We start from the raw sequence: 20985 nt of genomic DNA on the forward strand, positions 1-20985 counted from the left end.
TTCAACAAGACCAAGTCTTCGGTCCTGCATTTTGGCCACAAGAACCAAAGCCAACATTATAGGCTTGGGGCAGAGTGGCTGGAAGATTGCATGGAAGAAATGGACCTGGGGGTGCTGGTCAACACTTGACTAAACATGAGCCAGCAGTGTACACAGACCTGCAAGAAGGCTAATGGCATCCTGGCTTGTATTAGAAATAGTGTAGCCAGCAGGAGCAGGGAGGTGATTATACTCCTGTAACAGCTCTGGTTACTGTGTTCAGTTTTGGGCCCTTCAGTACTAGAAAGGCATGGGAGCCTTGGAGCGTGTTCAGAAAAGGGCACTGAAGCTGCCCTTCTTCACAAGTCTTATGAGGAGCAGCTGAGGCAACTGGGATTGCTCAGTTTGGAGAGGAGGATGCTCAGGGAAAGCCTTATTGTTCTCTACAACTACCTAAAAGAAGGTTGTAGTGAGGTGTGGGGTTGGCCTCTTCTGCATAACTAGCACAAGGATGAGAGGGAATGGCCTTAAGTATTGCCAATTAGATATTGGGAAAAATTTCTTCTCCAAAAGAGTAGTCAGGCACTGGAACAAGCTGCCTGAAACAGGGAGTCTTGGTGGAAGATGGACAGTTGGACTAGATGATCTTGGAGGTCTTTTCCAACCTTGGTGTTTCTACGACTCTGTGAACCTTCCCATAAACACACTACTTCCAGACCCTGTGTACAGGTGGTTCAGCAGCATCCAGCACAACTCAGGAGTGACTGGATTGTTCATCTCTTAAATTCACAATTTTTTTCTACTACACAGCAGCAGCTAAGTAACTTGAGGACCTCCTGCACTCAGCCTCAGCTCTCTGCTCATCCACTGTAGACATGCATAATCTCCCTTAAGTTTAACCATGCAGATTGCACGCCCAGCTAAAGTTAACAAGCAGGGATGGATACTTAGAAGGGTGACTCAATGCATGCTAGGCAGACTTCTCCAACAGAACCCCTCAGAATTAAACACTTCAAATATGGATTTTGTGACACTCATAAACATGGTATTTGGAGAAGGGTTCTAAGATCATTCAGACACCTTGGTCACGCCTGCTGAAAAGACTGGGACCACCTTGTCTGCAAGGAGCAGTGGGAGGGAATTACTACAGCATACCAAATGGTAATTCAGCCCCCTCTAACAGGAGACAAGGTTGCCAGAACTCCTATCAGATCACACAGGAACGCATTTCTCCTTGCAGACATACTTTCAGTCTTTGTAATTTAATTCATTGTCATCTGGCTTAAGGCCTGGTCATGCTGTCCTTACTTGAATAAAACTTGGTGCAAATTGTGTCTGACTTAAACTGGCAGCATTAGGCTTCATTGGTGTTTTGACTCAGCACTTAATCCCATGCAGATGGATGTTCACATGTGCAGTGGCAGTTGCAGTGGTATGACACAAACTTGTCTACCATTACATCTTAAATACTGTGGTTGCCACTAAATTAAGTCAACAAAAGGCAAATTAATGTTCTTTACCTCATACTCAGATCAACCCTGTAAGGATTTTAAAGGTGATCACTGAACATTCCAGTTTGATTAAAAGCAGCTTGAGTTTTTCCTCTCACTTTTAGTACTATAAAACCTGAAATCAGTTTCGATAAGAAACCAAAATGTGAGATAATAAAAGCTGACAGATCTTTCATATGGTTTCTTATTGGTCATAAATTTACAACACTCTATCAATGAAAGAAAAACATGAAACATTTTAATCCTCATTGAATCTTTTGTCATTAATCATTATCACTCGGCTAGTTCATAGAGTCTAATGACATGAAACTTTTTTTTTTTTCCTTCAAATAACAGACCTTTTCCTCTTTCAACTCATGCTAATCATTCTCATCATCTTACATAGGAAATACATTAAGGTTTTCTTTTCCCTTCTCTGACAAACCCAGAGGGAAGAAAAAAAAATAGCTCTCTTTTCTTTCTTATTCAAATTCATGACCTCATAAATCATGTTAATCAAAACACAAGATGTGCAGCTTTGGACAATATGCACTCAGGCACAGAAGATACCGTGCTTAATGAGACATTGCTTAAAACAAACAAACAAAAAAACTACGCTTTATGGTGGAGAGAAAATCATGAAAAAGCACACACACTGACTGTAACCATCCTGTCCTATTATATTAATCAAGGCACACAGGCAAAAAACACCTCGGTGGTCCTGCATGTCCAGTGTCTGGCTGCAGCTGGCCCATCCTCTAAGACAAGCTCATGAAATCAAAGGAGCTATCTGACAGGGCTGGAGGGGTGCACACGCAGTACACCACAGTCTTGCTCGCTCCTCTGTGCCAAAGACTGCAATGAAGCTGGTAGCAAGGTGCTCGTCCCACTGCTTATCCATGGCCCTAGCTCTCCTCTAGGCTGAACTCAGGCCAGATGCCTCCAGAAGATCACAGCTCAAATGACTCCATAGCTTTCTGAAGTAGGTGCTGTCCTTATTGACCTAGGGATCCATCCCAGAATGGGAAGGGAGAGCCAGGGCAGCTGAAGGAAAACATCCAAAGTAAGTCTCCTTCTCCCTCAACCAAAACGAGGGGGCTGGGTTGAGTTGGTTTTACTGTGGAAGTGAGCAGCCAACAAGCAGCAGATGCTAGGCTCTGTGGATGAAAAGATGGGAACACTCCTCAGCTGAGGAGTCAGGCTTTTCATATTTTTTTCTCTGATTTTAGCAAGAAGTTCCTTTCTCCATGAGAAACTGAGTGAAATTTAGTATTTCAGAGGCCATTTTGGCACTTTTCTCTCTGTTCTCCTTTGACCTTATCTATTTTCAAAGAGACATAACTGAAAGCACAATGAGGAACATGGGATACCCTTTTATAGGATGACTGATGCAGTGGTCTACCCCAAAGAAGGGTATAGGAACTACTGAGTCAGCATTTGATTTCCCAGCACAGCCATAGTCACTCTTTAAATCAAGGAAGGGCCCCAACCCAACCTTTTCAGCTGCTTGGCCTCCAGCCAAATAAATGATGAAACTTTCTGTTAGTCACTAGGAAGGAGAGTAACAGTAATTCTCAGGTGAGCAGGAATGAATGGAAAGGGAATGGAAGTACTTACGATATTTTTTGCTGCTCTTCCTGAAGGGTGGAATGGAGACTGACAAATTTACTGATTCAGTGTAAATTTGAACATATTGGGAGGGAAGTACAGCTTAAAAAGTGACTACTTAAGGAAGAAAAATCAATGTGTTTGAGAATTCCATCAGATTGTACCAAATACAGTCTATATTATAAATCATCTTAGTAAGTTCTCTTCAGTGTTAACAAGGCAACATCTCTCTGATTTCCCACCCTTTTCCCTTCAAAATCTGTGTTATTTCCACAATAGTGGAAAACACTGATCCATGGACTGATCCATGAGTGTGGAGCACCTTTAACTTGCTTGGCACCTTGCAAGATTAAAACACATTTCATGAGCTGACATTGAAAAGATGTTCAGCTTCCTCCAGGCCCCATCACGTTAAGTATCATTTACATTGGCAAACACAAAGTTGGTTTACATGTTATTGTGGTTTTCAGAAATTAATGTGTGTGTGTGTGAATGATCCTAAGATAATCACATAAAAAACTGATTTTCTAGACACAAAAGTTTTTGGAATTGTTGTATTCTATCTATATCCTCTCTTCTATATGCCTTGACCCTAATCATACCTACATGTAATTTAAACTCTGCTAATGTTACATATTGGACTCAAAGGCCTCAATTTGTTTATTAATCTATATCCACAGTCATGCATTCTGCTGCAGAAAGCATGCATTTCAGTTGGGTGAAGGTTTCTGGGCCTGGGAAGACTATATCAATTGTCTTTCTTCTTCGCATAACTGAGATCCCCTTGACACAAATACTGTGGTACTGGTGGTGACTCTTTTAGTTGAATACATTTACCATGCTGCTTTTTATACTACTTTTCAGAGACTCATTTGCTCAAACTTCATTTGCTCAGTCAAAACAGGATACTTTGCAAAGGCTACCAATTATTTGATTTATGGTGGACTTAGGAGGTAATCTCAAGTGAGAAAACCTTTCCTCCGCACTGGGTCTCAGACGTGTTCAACAGAAAGAGACAGCCCTCTCCCTTGAAAGTCTTGTAATGTAAACAAGCTCAACAGATGATGGGCAGGAGGAAAAAAGCATAGGGAAAAAGGACTTTACCCAAGGTCACTGAGCTGTCAGCCACGCTGGAACAGGGTACAGAATCTGTCAATACCCATGCAATATTAAAAATATGAAGAGCCATCCACATTGCATCCAAACCTGTGCAGTCCAGCCACCTACAAACACCCGATTGGATGCTGGTAGCTTCTGCACCAGAAGAGAGTGGAGATGTTAAGATTTCTCTTATCCTACAGAACTCCTGTTTACTGGGGTCACACAGTCAACTAAATAGTATCCCATTTTGTCATTCTTCAAAAGCTCTTCAGAAGCATATTTGTGATGCACAGTGCCATAATGTGTCATAATACTCTACTTACAAATGAATTACAGTTCATCTTCCAAATTACAAAGCAGACAAGCAATTTCCTTCCCCTCTTCATGGTTAAATGAATAGAGTACTAATAAGGCAGTGAAACAATACAACTGACTCGAACAGTACATGGTGTGGGTAAATTGCATTTGAGCTATATAACAATCTCAATGAGCCACAGCTGTGACCAGAAACCTCCCTGCTTGTTCATTCTTGGGGCTTCTCTTGTACATACTTCATTTTTGTCTAATTAAATGGGACTATGGTAAAGTTTAATTATCGCAGTTATTCTGTAACAGAGCTAATGTGACTGAATGAGTTTTCATCTATAAAGAACAGAAAAAGTCTTTATACTCTTTGTGAAGTTTGCGAGCATGGGATAACTCAAGAGTATCACCAAAAATCCTCTGCTTTGTCCACTGAACAAGACTGCAGCAATGCAAGTAGCTCTTGAAAAGTAATTAGGTAGCCTTGATCAGTAAGAAGGTGCACAACAATTAACAGGTTAATAATTAAGAGTTAACAGAAGAATCACATTTTTGTGTTTAAGAAGTCTAGCCCTCCAGGACAGTAAGGATGTTACACTGCTGAATGTTGCTAACTTGAAAGAGAAATTTCCCAACTAACAGAAATAATTCTCTTACAGGTCAAAGCTATGTGAAGAAAGTACACACATATGACAAATGAAAAATGCTCAATCTACATTATAGCTTTCATTATAATTTAGCAGAGCACTGTAGTTTCAATCCCATGTAATAAAACGATGATATAACTCACATCTTCTAAGACTGCTTTTTCCAAATTGCTTCTAAAAGACACTACTTTTTTAAGTAGCTATTTACAATGAAATGAAAAGTAGAAAAAGAAAGATCAACTTAGGTACCTAGAAAAGGGGGTAAAAAATTCCTCCTTAATAGATCTGATGAATTTGCTTACATGAACAATATTAAAATGGAAAACCTAAATCTAAATATTTTCATTACAGGGCCAATTTAAACACACTGCAAGCTTCCCAGCAAGATCCTCAGAGCAAGAGAAGAAAGAAACAGCAATGATTACTGAAGTTTATGTAAGACAAAAATAGAAAATTGTATTTGCCTTTGTTGATATTACATTACTGGCTCCTTGAGCAAGGCCTTTTAATGCACAGTTCTTACCACATGCCAAGAAAGCGCTTCACGCAGGAGTGGCACAGTGAGCATCTGTGCTAGCTTACAAGGGCAGAGCATGGTTTAGTAGCTGCCCTATTAATGAGACACAAACAGGACTTACTGCAGGGAGGCATACATAATTCAAACAATACAAAATAGAAATTACACATATCTTTAACACAGAAAGATTGAAGCCTGTTGTATGATCAAGGCCTTCAGTTGCACAGATCTAGCTTCACAGGTCTAGCTTCCCAAAATTAACAGTCTGCCTACTGATAATTCCTCAGCAGTGGAGAAGAACCATGCCCCTGACAGCAAGTAATAGCCAAGCTCAGATGCAAAGATGAACTGAGAAACTGGGGGAAAAAAAAACAACAACTGCAATTGGAACCCAGCAATAGAATTTGGAAAGGTGCACATCTGGAATCCTCTTGCAGCTGGCAGCCTTCTTCAAAAAACCTAGACAAGCAAGCTTTCCTGCATGCTTACGTTTTTAATCAGCCCTTTGCTGATTAAAACACTGTTCTATATGTTGAAATAATTTGACTGTATTTTGCCGTACTTGACAACAGAGAGAATAGGATGGCAATCATTTACCACAGGTCAGCGCTGTTACTAGCACGTAATCGCTGGGATGTATCACTTACGTGTCCCAGCCATCCATATTCCAGATCACATTTCGTGTGGCCCTGAAAGTATTCACCAGATGGTTCAGTTTGCATCTGGATCTAACGACTCATCCCACTGCTGACCAAATAGAGCAGACCATACTTTCCAACCACTGCATACATAATGATCTGCCCATAAAGATGTCAATGCAAAGAGCAAAACAGCACTACCAACTAATGACAAGTAAGATCATCTGAGCTGCTGATCTTTTCAGGAAGCTGCTTTCTCCCACTGTCTCACTGTGCCAGCTCATGTATCCTTTCAAGGATCCATACAGTTGTGGTGGACAGAGAGAAGGAAATAACTTAATTAAGAAGGAGACTCTGGAGAGGAGATTTGCCTCATCCAGAAAGCTGTGCAGCACCCCTGCTATTCATTATCCATGCTGATTTTTGCCACTTTCCCTGTTACAGACTCTGACAATAATCTGTTTACGTTTTTAAATGAAATTCCCTGATCATAGGTTGATTTGAATGAACTTGATACGATTTTGTTATGAACACCAAATGTCTTTCTCCCCCAGCTCCTCAGCCTTGTGAAGAAGAAATTAAGAACAACTCTAACAATCTGGATGCAGTTTCTGGATGAAGAAGTTGACATCAATAAACGTCAGAAATTGAGTCTGCAATCTGTACTTAGATCTACCCTCCAGTTGATAGATGGATGACATTACTTGCTGCTACAGAGACTTAAGGTTTCAGGCCAGTTTAGTGTCTTTTAGACACTGGTAGCAAGGATCAGAAAAGGATGCTTGCTTTCAAGATATCTCAGTTTTCATTTCTTTCTTATTCAGAAGATCTCTTTGTACTCTTAATAGTTGTACTGGTGGCTTTCATGCAGTGGGACTGATAAGAAGCTAAGGGAAATCAGGGCTGATAGAGTTTGGAAGGTTTACTGCTGAACATCTGGAAATGTAGCCGAGAGGAATTTATGAGAGGAAAATATCTGACCACCTCAACCTTATAATTTTCTTTGACTGTTTTCTGACACCTGTGCTGAATCATGTAGCCTAGCAAGTCAGTAGGACCTTATTAATCAGTAATTTAATTATTAATTATTAATCAGTAGGACCTTATTAAAGGAACTATAGCAGTAAATATAGAGGCAAGAGAGGAAAGGGTGGCGACTTTTATCAGGACAAAAGCGTGACAGCACTGTGCAGAGCCGAAGACACAAGGATACACTCTTTCTAGTGCAAAAAACAACATGCAGACAGGAGAAAAACCTACGGTATCATGAGTAGACACTGTGATTCCAGACAAGTGAAGGAAATTCCAGAAACTGTCGGGGTCTCTACAGCTTGCTTTGTATTTGATTTCTGGGGTGGCAAGAATCCAACAAAAGCTGGTGGATGTAGTTCTAGCTACATGGGCAACTATTATAGCTTAATTCCTGATGCTAATCAGACAATTTTCCAAAGTATGTACACAAATGGAGATACAAAATCACACAGATAATCTGTACATTTTGCTTAATCTGTATAGATGTTTGGTTCAGTCAAGCAGGGAGAGAGAACTGTTTTTCGGAGATGCACATCTCCATACATCTCTTCTGAGAGGAGTGCCAGCTGGCACAGGAAGCAATGAAGAACACGGCTGAAGGCAGCCTGCCCCCTTGGGCACACCTCTCTCTTCTGCCAGTGCTCAGAGGCATCACTAAAGCACAGAGCTTTCATCATTGTCATTCACCACACTCTGCTCACCTTGACTTCCTCCGTTCAACCATCTGAGTGACATGCACACAATAGAGACTCCACTGGAGCCCGAGTGCATTGTCCAGGGACTTGTCTCTTCTTTTTAACACAGAACTCAGATTTCTTCCCCTTCGTAATTTCACCGCCAACGCTATCACTTGAATATCATAGAGCTTACAGCCACAGTGACATGCAGGATACAACAAATGTTTCAGAGGGTGCCCCAAGAAAACTCCAGCCCTCTCTGCAGGCACTAGGAAATTCACCTCTCCCATTCACTGGTAAGCAGAGGACGTGCCAAGACAGTTGTCTGAGTTGTCTGTGCTTATTTTTCTATTCCTAAATTAGGATTAACAGCATTCAGTGACATCTTTTGAGATCTACAAGTTCTCCCTGCTATCAAACACCATTAAAAAAAGCCCTCTATTTGTATCATAATTAAAAAATAAATAAATTCCTTAACTTACTATTCTAAGATGTTTCTTGTAATTTAAATTCACTCTTATCAGCCTTGTATTGCTCTGCACCAAAAGCAAATGCGAGCCTTTAAAATTTGCTAACCAAGCACATAACACTAGAAGCGTTTTAGACACTCCCAAAATACTCATAATTGGAACAAAATTGATTCAGCTGTGCTTTTTGTGGTTTACTTTGTTCCTTCACAAATTTTGAGAAAAACTATTTTTTTTACAACCTTTCTTGCTTTCAAGTACTTTTTTAGAAAAATCTATTTTCAGTACCAGGGAAATCCATCATATTATGACAGGAAAGCAAAATTGTTTCATTTCATAAGATCTTCTAACAGCATGAAGCTAATCCCCTGGCCTCTGAGACAGAAACTCTGCCAGCTAGACTTATAAAATCAGCAGAGAAAAAAGTTTCTCAGATGGAACTGTTAGTCTTGATATGAAGAATGTGCGTCCCCTACAGATGTTATAGCTATTTATATGATAAATCCCGATCATCACTATAGGAATTTTACAGCCTTCTTTTAAGTTAATTCTCAAGTTCAAATTAATCTTCTTCTGACAATGTTTGCCTAATATTTCAGTGTTGAACAATATTTCCAAGGCTTCATTTACAGTGAGCCTACTGGGCACTTTTAAAGCTGTATCCCAGACTTTGTACTTGCTTTAGAAAGACTTCTTTCAGCTCTTCTATATTTCACACCTATTTCTAGGAAGGAGAAGTACAATAAGCATTGATAAATGCTTAACAGGGGCACATCTAGACTTGCAAGTTAACTGGAATTAACATTAAGGTTAATTTAGAGCATGCGACAGGTTGTAGAACAGCTCCCTGCAGGAAAATACTCATTCTAGAATGAAATTATCTCATTCTCAGGTTCAACACTTGAGCTGTTTTGAGTAACATGAGATATGCTCATACAAAGCATGTTTGTGTCCGTTTGCAGGATTGTTGCTTTACTCAGGAATCGAAGTCTGGGGAATTCAAAATGAAATGAGGGACATGAAAGTACCTTAAGGTGTCTCTGAGGAACTCAAGGTCATGTAAATGTAGAGTCACTGGTTTCAAATGGCAGCAACCCTTTCAAAAGCAATGTCACATTTACACATCTCAAAGGCATGCATTATGCAGAACATAGTGCTACATAGGGCATTACATCCCCTCATACAAGAAAGAGAATTTTTTGCAAAGATGCTTCTTTGTCACCACCAGTGCATACCTCCTCTCTCTGCCTTGACTCTCCTGATTGCCCAGGGGGAGCAGAAAGGTTGAGCTTAACGTCTGCTGTGGGGAAAGCGATGGCAAATTTTTTAGTGGAGAAACCAAATCAGTGGTATTTTATTTGGGTGACACATGTTGACTTGACCTCAGTGTCTCCATTTCTCTGCCTCTCTCACTTTCTGGCAACGAAAGATAAACTCTAAGTGCTTATACTATCTGACCATCAAGAACAGCTCTGTAGAATAACTGAGCACCATCCCAAGGACAGGCTGCTGTACTTTTCACAAAGATAAAGGTTTTTTCAGTCTTGATGTTTCCAGCTGTGAAGTGACTTTAAGGTTATGAACTTTCTGTGATTTCTTTTTTCTTAAAATTCCTCTTTGTTTGCTTAATCTGCTTTTTCTATTATCTTCTAACAACTATCCTTGGATGTGACACCAAAAGAGGCAGCACTGATAAAACCAAGTCATTAAAAGTCTGTAGTTCTCAATTCCAAGGATAACATTCATGGCAAAGAACAGAATGAGAGCCAGAGCCCAGCCTGGGCTGTCAGCCACCCACATGGCCATGCACTGGGAGAAGAGCCTTCAAAACTTGGGCAGATGGCTGATGTCCCATGGTAGGACTATTCTGACCAACATCTTCCTCAGGGGCTTAGGGGAAAGAATCACAAACAGAGTATGAAAGTGAGGCACTGCAGAAGGAGGAATAAATCTTAAAAGTTCCTCAGCCCTGGAACGTTCCTGTGTTGCATCCCTGATGATACGCGTACAAAGCACTCCAAAGTGAAAAGCAACACAGCACCTAAGGCCTTAAACTCCTGGTGACATCCGTGGTGCCTGTTAACATTCAGCAAAACAAAGTTAGCTGACTACCTGCTGCAAAGAATCCTGGTGCAAGTCCAGAGAATATTTAGGAGCAGCAAAAATTGTAGCGACAGAGAAGATCTTGGGGCTTTTACTGATCATTTCTATTTACATATTTTTTGTGTGATCTACAATAAATGGTCCTGATTTCCAAATTTCCTACTGCAGCATCTGGCCATGTACAAGCAATGCTTGCTCAGAAGAGCAGCGAGGCACAGAAGTGCTTGCCAGCCAGTCCTTGGGCAACCAGGCTTTTCCAGAAAGTAATGAGAGAAGACAGCCCATACACAAGGAAAGAAAGCCTGTGGGCCCCACACAGATGAAGAAGAGACATTTAAGAGCTCACACTCAGCCTACAGAGCCCAGAAAGAGAGGTGACATCTACTGAGCAGGCATTTGCCATCGCAGTGATGGTGCCGAAAGTGCATGGATACTCTGTGCTCCTAAGGAGATCCCACAGCCCCACATTCATAGCCACAGCACATGGTGGGAGTGCTGCTTCAAAGAAAACGTCAGAAGAGTGTTTGCAGCCTAACCCACTGAGCAAGCCGAAGTTCCACAGATAGCATTTTCTCCTTCAGAGAATAGTGAGACATTTGACATCCTGCTCTGCACCACGGTATTGGTGTCGTTATTAACAAGGAAAGGAGGTGACGGCACGAAATGTGTGAAGCTATCTTCCCTTGTAAAACTGATCTAAGAAACAATCTTAGCATACAGTTGACTCAAGTAACCTTGAACTCTCCGACTAAAATCATAATAGAAGCAAGATGACTCAAGTATACAAGATGTAGGAATTAGGTATATAAATGCTTCCTGCTGTAGATTTCACTCCCATACAGTTCCAAAGATAAAATCTAGCACGGAAAGAAAAAGCAAAGTAATACCTCACATTTCAAACCCAACTCATGCTGCAGCTGGGATAAAAGGGAACATGCTATTTCATAAATAATCTGAGTAATATATATTGTAAAATTCATATCATTATAAGCAATTACAACCACCACATTAAGCAAATCATATAGAAGATAACTTAAACACAAGGTTGGCCTGAACACAAGATTGCTATAATACCAGGCTTTCAGTTTAAAAAGTCATTTCCATCCTAACAAAAAATAAATTGTGAGCGATCGTTTCAGGCAATGGGCATTTCAGCTAGTTTCAGGACAACAGACTATTCTTAATCTACGTTAACATTAAGGAATGCCCAAGAATAGTTAACCAAGTAGCAGTCTGCTATTAGGAGCTCTGTTTTTCTCCCAACTGTTCTTCTGTTTGCTGTCCTGTGTTTTTTGTCTTGTTAGATACACATTAACCTGTTAGACTGACCTTCACTTCCCTCTCAATCCCTACCACACATTAAAATTCTTTAAAAAGACAACTTGAGAGAGACTGCCTTTTGGTAAACCTCCTAGAGAGAGCCCTACAGACTGGTCTGGCATGCATTGTGTACATGCATCTGTCATGAAAATTTGATGACAAATCATCTGTTTCCTGACAGATAGGCTGCACTGACTTCAAATTCCCATGAAATGTCTTTGTCCACCAGGAAGAAAAACACTCCCCTTTAAAGCAGCAATCATTCTCAAAACTTCACTTCAGTCCTCCATTTGCTTTAGTCTACATTATCATTTTTTGTTCTATAATTTTTCTGGATCAATTAAAGTCCATCAGGAGATATATCTTCCTGATCATCTTTTGGGGAAAAAAGACAGGGTATAATGAAAGGAACAAAAGCAAATGTTTCACGGTAATGACGCTGTTTGCAGAGGGTGAGAAATGAAGATCCTTTTTAAGACTGACCTACCCCAGTTTGTTTAAAACTAAACTGAACTTGAACTGATAAACTACTCTTTTGAGATTAACCCGAGTAGTGTACATTCAGCAAAACACTGTAAATCTAAACATACCTGAATTGGAGTCAAACTTCGTTTCTGACCTGCAAAAGAAAATAAAAAGATCACAAGTTACAAGATCTGCTTCATGCCACAAAAGGCTTTTGACAGACTGATACCCTCCTAGCAAATATTGTGTTTAACAAAGCTATCTGCCTGCTTGTGTTAATATTTAACGCATTCAATAGCATTTGAACCTAAAAGATAAATAAGATTCTTAATATTTGGGGCTTTTACAATGGACTGTTACAAAGACGATATTTTCAAAGACAAATCGCAAAATGAATGCAGAAAATAGAACATAAATTTAAAACAGGATTAAACTATATGCTGTTACTCATGACATACTGTTGTTCCTAACAAATAAATATTGTTTTCATTCATTTTCATTTTTAAAAAGTCATTAACAGGATTTGATTTATTCATGAATGTTTCCAATCTATTTTTGAAGCAGATACCATTTCATTAATGTCATATGTATTGTATCCAATGATCTGCACTTAATTGAACAACATCCTAGGAGGGTTTTGTTTGTGTGTGTCTTCAATTTACTCACTCTGCACATAGGAATAAGTGGTTTGATTTTCCTAAAAGTGGAAAGCAGGGGGTGGAAGAGAAGGAGAGAGGAAGGGAGCCAGACCTAAATTTTAACTTGTTTTAAAGTCTTTGCAAAAAGACAATGATGTGTGCATTATGCATCATTTGCTTTGGTCGTGCACTACAGATTTCTCTCTCTCTAACAAGCAGTGTTTTCTTCTAAGGGCTTAGCACTTAGCAAATGAACCCTATAACCTGTATATTTAATAAAAGGAAGAAAAAATTAGCCCTTGTGGGAACATCATGTTTCAGATATAGGTTAATAATACTTGTAAATGTAGAAGCCTTTGAAGATCTCAATTCAACTGTGGGAAAACTTAAGTTGGGTAATTACTCTCAAGATGCTGCTGATGTGCTGTCAAGCAGAATTAACCCTCTGACTAGGCCTATCTACACAATCTGCTATAAGACAGCATTGTCTATATCTCACTCTCAAACCAATTAGCAGGCATGTTCCAATCAGGTTCATGTTGCCCCCTAACAATCAGCAGCACACATGGTTGTGGCTGTCACAGCAGGACACCGGGTCTGACCTGCAGGAGTTGTGTTAAGGGACATTACACTGCCAGGAAAATGCATTTCCCCAGGAGTTCCAAGGGGGAACTATCTAAGGGGATCTTTGTACGTTGCATTAGGGAGGGGATGTATTTTTGGAAGTTACGGTCCTTTTTTAAAAAACAAACAAACAAATAACAGCAAAACCAACAGTTGATAAGCTCATGCATGCAAATCCCTGCAGATTTTTTTTACACATTCTATATATTCCGCGGAATTGGCACCGTAATACCTTTACCAGAGATCTACATTACAGCAAAAAGATTACAATCAAATCAATCCTAATGAAAAAGCAAACTAATTTGCACTATTGGTGCAAATAGTTAAAGCCATCAGAAAGGAAACTACTCCCTTCTCCCTTCCTGCTCATTCTCCGCCTTCCCCCTGTATGCAGTCTTTCATATTCTAAGTATAGCTCAGGTGGTGAAAAGATGGAAGAGAAAAATCACAGTTCAACTTTCTAATTGACAGAAAACCATCAAAAGCACTGAAGATGAAATGCCTTTCAAAATTCCACCAGCACCAATCGCCCAGCTACCAACCATGCTCTCATTCGGTAATACAAATAATACTTCAGTTTGTATTCATGAACAGAATGAAATTCTCACTCTGCAAAAGATGTGTGTCAGCCAAGTGTTGCCTTGTACCTGAACGCTCTGCTGATGAAGTTGTAGGCAACACTTCACACCCCCTGCTCACGCCTCTGTAGGCCTCAGTCTAGCACAAAAGCCTTCAACAGCTATCGATGCAGAATAAAGGAAATACTGACATTTCAATTTTCTTCAGGCAAGGAGAGTTTCCAACAGAGCTCTATTTAAGTGTCAGCCACCAGATGATCAGTTCATTTCCAGTTTTTTACTCCCAAACAGGCCCTCGCAGGTTTATAACTGACCTGTAATTACCCTCACAGTAAACCAATAAAGGGTGAATTATTTGTGTGTTTCTCTTTATTCATCTGTTAATTTTTTTGCAACAGACACGATACCCAGAAAAAAGCCTAAAAAGGCCAGGAGGGTCCTGCTCCATCGCTGCAGCAGAGCTAGGGGCCACCAGCAACCTCCTGGCCAGCATCTCATGGGGACAGTGACAGCATGGTGGTGACAGGTTGATGGCTGGACTTGATGATCCTAGAGGTCTTTTCCCACCTTTATGATCCTACAGATCTATGATTCTATCCTGACAGGTTGCTCAGTCTTTAGTAGTACATGCCTTTTGCTGTATTATTTTTTCTTCTGCTGAAATACCTTTCATGATACAGCACTGCACAGCCACTGTACTGACCCATGATGTCACATACTGAAAGCCGTGCAAGACCGGGCTGGTGACCTTTTATTCACCTTGGCACGGACAGAGGCCCTCCATCTTGCAGCAGTAACAACTAGCCCAGGGGCTAAGATGGCAGAGAGTAGGTGGGGAGGAGGGGTGGGTCACAAGGGTCACCGGGCAGCGTAATGAGCACCAAAGCTCCACGCAGTCATAAATTACTGGACAGCAAATCAGGAAACTGATACGGGAAGATAAATGAATAGAACTTTGTCTGGCAACAGCAGAATAGCTATGAAAGAAAATACAGCATGGGAGGTAGCACTAGGAGCCACTGATGGCCTCAACCTTTGTCATGGCCATCGTGTCACCATGGGAAAACAACACAGAATTTAAGGCACAGTATTATATAAATGGTTGGATGTTAGAAAGGTACAGAAAAGTGGGAAGAAGATAATACTTCCTGCAGTTTCAGTGGAACCAGCACTTTTCCCCTAGATCTTTTGGCACTTTGTAACATTCTCTTTATAGCACAGTAGGTAAATGTATCAGAAACAAGCTGCACATAGGAGTTAAAAAGCTGCAACTAAAAAAAAAGCCAATAAATAGAACATAGTTAAATGCTAAAAGTAAGTTCTAAAGGCATGTTCTGCTACAAACAAAAATATTTACTGTGATGCCTTTATACTTTCAATACCATGACAGCTAGGAGAAAAAAATTCTGTGCATTTTTTTTATTGCTGTACATGTTCTGATATCCAACATAAACCCCACACCAAATAAGATTCACTGTATACAGCCAGGTACTTTACAAACTGCTTTTTATCAGTTATTACACAAGAAGGCAAATTTTGAAAAAAGACCATCTTTGTGCATGTTTTCTCTGCTTTTGCTCCATAGAAGTACCTGGAAATGCAGGGAATTCAGAAATATCTTTGGAAATCTATGTGAACAAAAAGAACAAGGGGACATTTATAAAGTGCTTTCCATTTCCAACTGTGATATTATTCAGATACATATAACACACGGAAACACAACTGCTAAGTAGCTCAATTACCAAAACACAGTAGACAAGGAAAGAGGAAGCTATTGGAAAGGTTTAACTAAGGACAAAGTACCACAATACTTTTAAGTACCTCATAGATAATTAAATCCATCACAAACAACAAAATATAAAGACAGTCAATTTGTCTGTACTGTGAAAAGGTTAAAGATTGGGACCTAGGTCTTTTAAAAAGCATCGTAAACCTGATCCTCTATATGCCAAGTGGTAAGAAAAAGAGAGCAAAAGCGGGCTTGAGGGGAAAAAGGACTTACTGTTGCATTAAAACTGGCATTTTCTTTCACCTTTCTTGATGAAGTCTTTATCAGGTTTATTACGGTTTGGTTGAAGACCAATAAACGTTGAGAACAGACTTAGAAAGCAACACAGATCTCTCAGAAAGCATTCAGTGCAATTTCTGTAGTTCTGATCCTTGTAACAGTTCCTTTCTTTGTGACAGTGAGGGAGTCATTGTATCCTCTTGGCTTTCTTACACCTTTGCATTAGCGGTTTATTCCAGTCTATTCCTGGACAAAGTTTTGCTTCAAGTTTCTTTAGCACAGCATGGGAAGGGTCAGACACTGAAAATACAACTCCCCCCCATAAGGGCTTCAAATCAACATCTTCTGCAAATGTAAAAAATGACAGTCGTACCTCTGGTACAACTTCCTTCACACAGCACTTTATTCCACGCTGGCATTGGCAGTTTGCTGAAGAGACAAGGATCTAGCAGGTTCCTGACATAACGCAAGCCAACCAGTGTCCTGGCCAAGGTCACTGAGCAGAATAAAATCATTCCTCTCTTGGCAGTTTGCACCCAATAGTACAGAAAATACTAAGTTGAAGCATCAGCTTTCTTGGCTATAGCACTGCTGAAAAGTTAAGGAAGGCCAGGACAGAAGTGCTCAGTTATGCACACATCAGTGGACACTGTGCTGGCCCAAACCATGCTCATGAGAGCCAGCACATAAATGGGCAGGACAAAGGCGAGGCACAGGGCTGCACAGGCCAGGCACCATCTCCATGAGCAGCATAAGACCACACTGCTCTGCTGTGGAGCAGAGGAGAATTTAGGCTAACAAATACCAGCCATGTCTTGACCTGCCTTTAGGACCAGAGAAGAGGCTTTCATCCATTTTGTTCACAGGTAGGGACATAGCTCTTCTCTCCTGAAAAAATAAACTATTGATTGGACACGCTCACTGACCTTACTCATGAGCCCAAGCCCCAAGTAGCAAGGCAAGCTTCTAGAAGGAAAAACACAGAAGTATTTCAATGTAAGAATGAATGCCTGATGGAATACCTAGGAATTTACAAGACCTCCATCACCAGGGAATCTGAGGAGTGTTAAGGATCAAGGCATTCCGCAGGCAGCAGCAGAAGCAAAGCTGGGCTTCAGCTCCATTATGTCCAAGAGACAGGTACCAAAGTGCCTAATAAAGAAACTCATAGGCACTTCCCAGTTCTGGACATGCATAATGCCTCTCTCTCTTCCACCCTCATGTGAATTCTCTGCTATAATACAATAATATATATATATTATTTATAATAATATTATCTGGAATAATCTAATAATGTAGCTGAACTCTTGCTCAGGACTCTCCTCAGAGAGGTCATGAATGTGATCTCTCTCCCAGTTTCACAAAAGATTTAAGCACTTAATATCGTTGAGGTTTAATATCTACTCCCTTGTCAAATTTGGCTGAAATTGGCGAGTAGATTAAATAATAAGGTTTTGTTACTGAGAAGGGATTGACACACAGACAGCATGATCCTGTGAGCCACATTTCCCTAGGAAGCCTGGTTACTGATGTATTTTTAATGTTGCTTTCCTAGACTACAGAAAAAAAAGACTGATTCACTGCTGATGCAAGCCATGAGAATTTCTGTTTCGCATGTTGATGAAAAGATTCAAAAATCTTTTTAACATTTAAAAAATGTTAAAACACCATTTAAACATCATGTTAGTCAATGTGTACTCTGGGTGAGTTCTGTCCACAGTTTGCTTTAAAATGAGAGTTTAAAATAGATAAATATAGAAATCTGCACTTCTGTATTCATAATCCATAACAATACACTGTACTTGATTTTTAGTTCAGGTACGTATGTACATAGTGAGGCATAAGGTAGGTTAAGACCAGATGAAATCTGCTTCTCCAAGCTGTGAGACTGATAAGCAGTCAGCACAAAGCAGCATGTTTTCAAATAGGGGAAATTAGATATCAGACTTTAAAAATGACAGACAATAAAGGGAAATTTTACAGTACAATCAGTGGAAGTTATCTATGCATATTTTTATGATTATGGAAATCTCTGTATTTGTTTCTTTGAATTTCTTAATATGTTCTGCAGACATCTGCAATTCAGCAGTGCTCAGCAATAAGTAAATGAAAACAATTTCACAGGCTTGTCTCAGTGAGACTTTGAAATATCTAAAATGGTAAATTTGAAGTTCTCTGTTCCTTCCTTTTTGAATCCTAATTCCCGCCTCCTATAAAATCCACGTCGATCTTTTGCCTTTTGGAAATCATACTTGTTGAAAAGTCCTCTGTGAACAATGAGATCCCCCATCTTGTTGCACTTGTTTGTCCTGCTGGAGAGAGTCTTGTCCAGACGGCTCTGATGACGACAAGCACTGTGCTATTTTAATTTCAGCCAAGGTGATTAAAAGCACATAAGAATTTGTTGTCCAGAAGACTCAAAGCAAAGACACAGCAGACTCAAAACCAAGGCTGGTTTCAACCCTAAATTAATAGAGCAAGAGGAAACTAATGCTTGATTGATGATAGCAACTTCACTATTTGTTTCTCCCCTTTTCTAGGGAAGACTCACAAAAAGCTGCATCAGCTCTTACAAGTTTTAAGATCCTGAAGCTCCTCTGAGCTATGTAATACCCAAGATTTGGGTTCAGAGAAAGAACTGTTTGGTAACGCTCCCTACCATTCCTACACAAGCAAAAGCTTACTTATTCTAAATCAATTTTATTAAAAGGAAGCTCCTGGTTTTGACACACAAAACTAGAAATTTTATAAAGAAACTGAGAGTCAGTCTGGATGGATGAAATTGCTTCAGTAGGTCTATTAGCCTTATTATATCTTGTCAGAGATGCTACAGCAAGTATTTCATATGGGCTCTCCTTGCTAGATGGCCAGTGCTGATTTGTCATCTGGTCTGCCCAAATAGTGAGAAGAAAGCTACAGACCTAGCATAATGGCTGAAATCCTCCCTTACGTTAAGGAGAGGAGGGATATCATTCTAATGGCAGCATCACACAACTATGCTTTTTCCTCCTGATTTGCTTTTAGATGCCCGAGAGATGTTGAGAAGACCAGATACAGTTCATTGAAAACCAAATGAAAACATGACATGAATACGGGTGTTCCTGTTTCTCCTAGCACGTGTTCAGAATACCCAACACCATTACTGAGAGTTCCTTCCAGGAAGCAATAAAGGCAGTGGTGGGTGATTTATTAAGACTTGGCAATTCTTCCCTTGGCCCTAAAAATTGGAAACTGACACAACAATAATATTTCTTTTTTAAAGGGAAGTCATTCTCCTCAGCTTCCCAGTTCAACCCATGTATTCCACGCCTTTCTCACACGGTCTTGCATATGGTAAAGGACATGACTGCAGCTTATTAAATATGGAATATTGTTCTCCTATGGTAATAGTGCAAGCAGCAGGTTTCATTCCGGCCCCTTCTAACCTCTGCTTGCCATGGCAGAGGGCAGAATGATATTTTAGCAGAGAATACAAGACAATTCCTTGAAAAAAAAAAAAAAGTAGGTGCCATCCTTAAGTATCATCAGCCTTTAGAAGTACTGAATTTACTCATGCCCTCGGTGGCTCTCTGCGAATTGACATGGAAACAAGCACCACTGCTGCAGAGGCTGTCCAGCCATAAATGTGGCACACGAAGAACGAACATTGGAGAATACAGCTCACAGGGACTGAGTTTTTCTCTTGGTAGCTCAGTTTTCTGCTGGATCAATGTGCAGTGAAGGGGAAGCCATGAAGAACAAGAGGAAGGTGGGGGGCCAAGCCGCTGCCTTTAGCATAAGCCTGCTGCTAGACTGGGGTGTAACACAGTGTAACATAAAACCTCACATGGGCTGGCTTGCAGAAAAGGAGATACTTGAGATTAGTTTATTGTCTCTCTCATTTATTGCTTTCTTTGGGCAGCTGTACTGGGATGTAGGAGACTGTCTGGCGTGAAAGTTCAGAGATGGAGTAATTAGATTCAATGGCAAGATTATGGATTTTATGCGTGAGCCACCTTTGATTGTGGAAAAAGTTAAAGCATGTTCTCCATAAAGCTTGGGAGGTTTCTCATAACACTAGTACAAGTAGGTAGATGAAGAGATGTTAAATTCCTAATTGTTTCTTTTATCTTTCCTGTGATAGAGACAGAGTTCTGTTTTAAAGACGCACCAAAAACCAGGTCTTTCATCTGGAGTGTAAAATTCATGTGTTCCCTGACCTCGTGTGTCACATGGTAATGAAACAACGTAAATCAGAAATGTTAAAAGTTGAAGTTTGTTAATATTACTGCTGAAGCTTCAGTCTCTTTCCCGGTTAAACTGACAGGTCCATTGTCCAAATATATATATTTACAGATTACAATGACATGAAGAAAAAAATTAATGGACACCCAATGAGAACCAAATGGAAATACAAGTTTCAGATGACTATCTGGAAATTAAAAAGAAAGTTAAAAAAAAAAAAAAAGATAAAATGAAAAACCACTTGCATGCATTTTATCTAGGGCAATGGCCTTTCTTTGTGTTGTCCTACTCCTTATTCCAAAGCAAATATTCCAGTGATTCATATTTGTGGGGAAAATTTAGTAAACATCATACATTTTGCATTCTGTTATTTATGCTACCTTCTCGCTTCTTTAGTTGGCCGGGCAGAAGGAGGCACCAGGATACAGGAACGTATCTTCCCTAGTTGCAAAAAATTGTCTTCACGGTGCTAAAATCAGTTTTGTTGGTGCTGAGCATAATGCCCTCCATGGATCTTGCAGGCAAAAGGATAGATGAGGAGAGTTCCTACTGATACTGCAGTGACT

General features: G+C 40.1%; 1 protein-coding gene across 1 annotated transcript in view; it reads right to left on the reverse strand.

Annotated features, from left to right (window-relative positions):
• Positions 1–20985, reverse strand: part of MSRB3 (methionine sulfoxide reductase B3) — a gene marked incomplete at both ends in the record, with an annotated part of 64205 nt that overhangs the window by 26431 nt on the left and 16789 nt on the right. Inside the window, one exon of the mRNA XM_079542905.1 lies at positions 12473–12501. Coding sequence (XP_079399031.1) covers positions 12473–12501 — 29 coding nt within the window. The remainder of the gene's footprint in view (positions 1–12472; positions 12502–20985) is intronic.

Source organism: Tetrao urogallus (genome assembly GCF_951394365.1).
Source record: "Tetrao urogallus genome assembly, chromosome: 1".
Classification (NCBI taxonomy): domain Eukaryota; kingdom Metazoa; phylum Chordata; class Aves; order Galliformes; family Phasianidae; genus Tetrao; species Tetrao urogallus.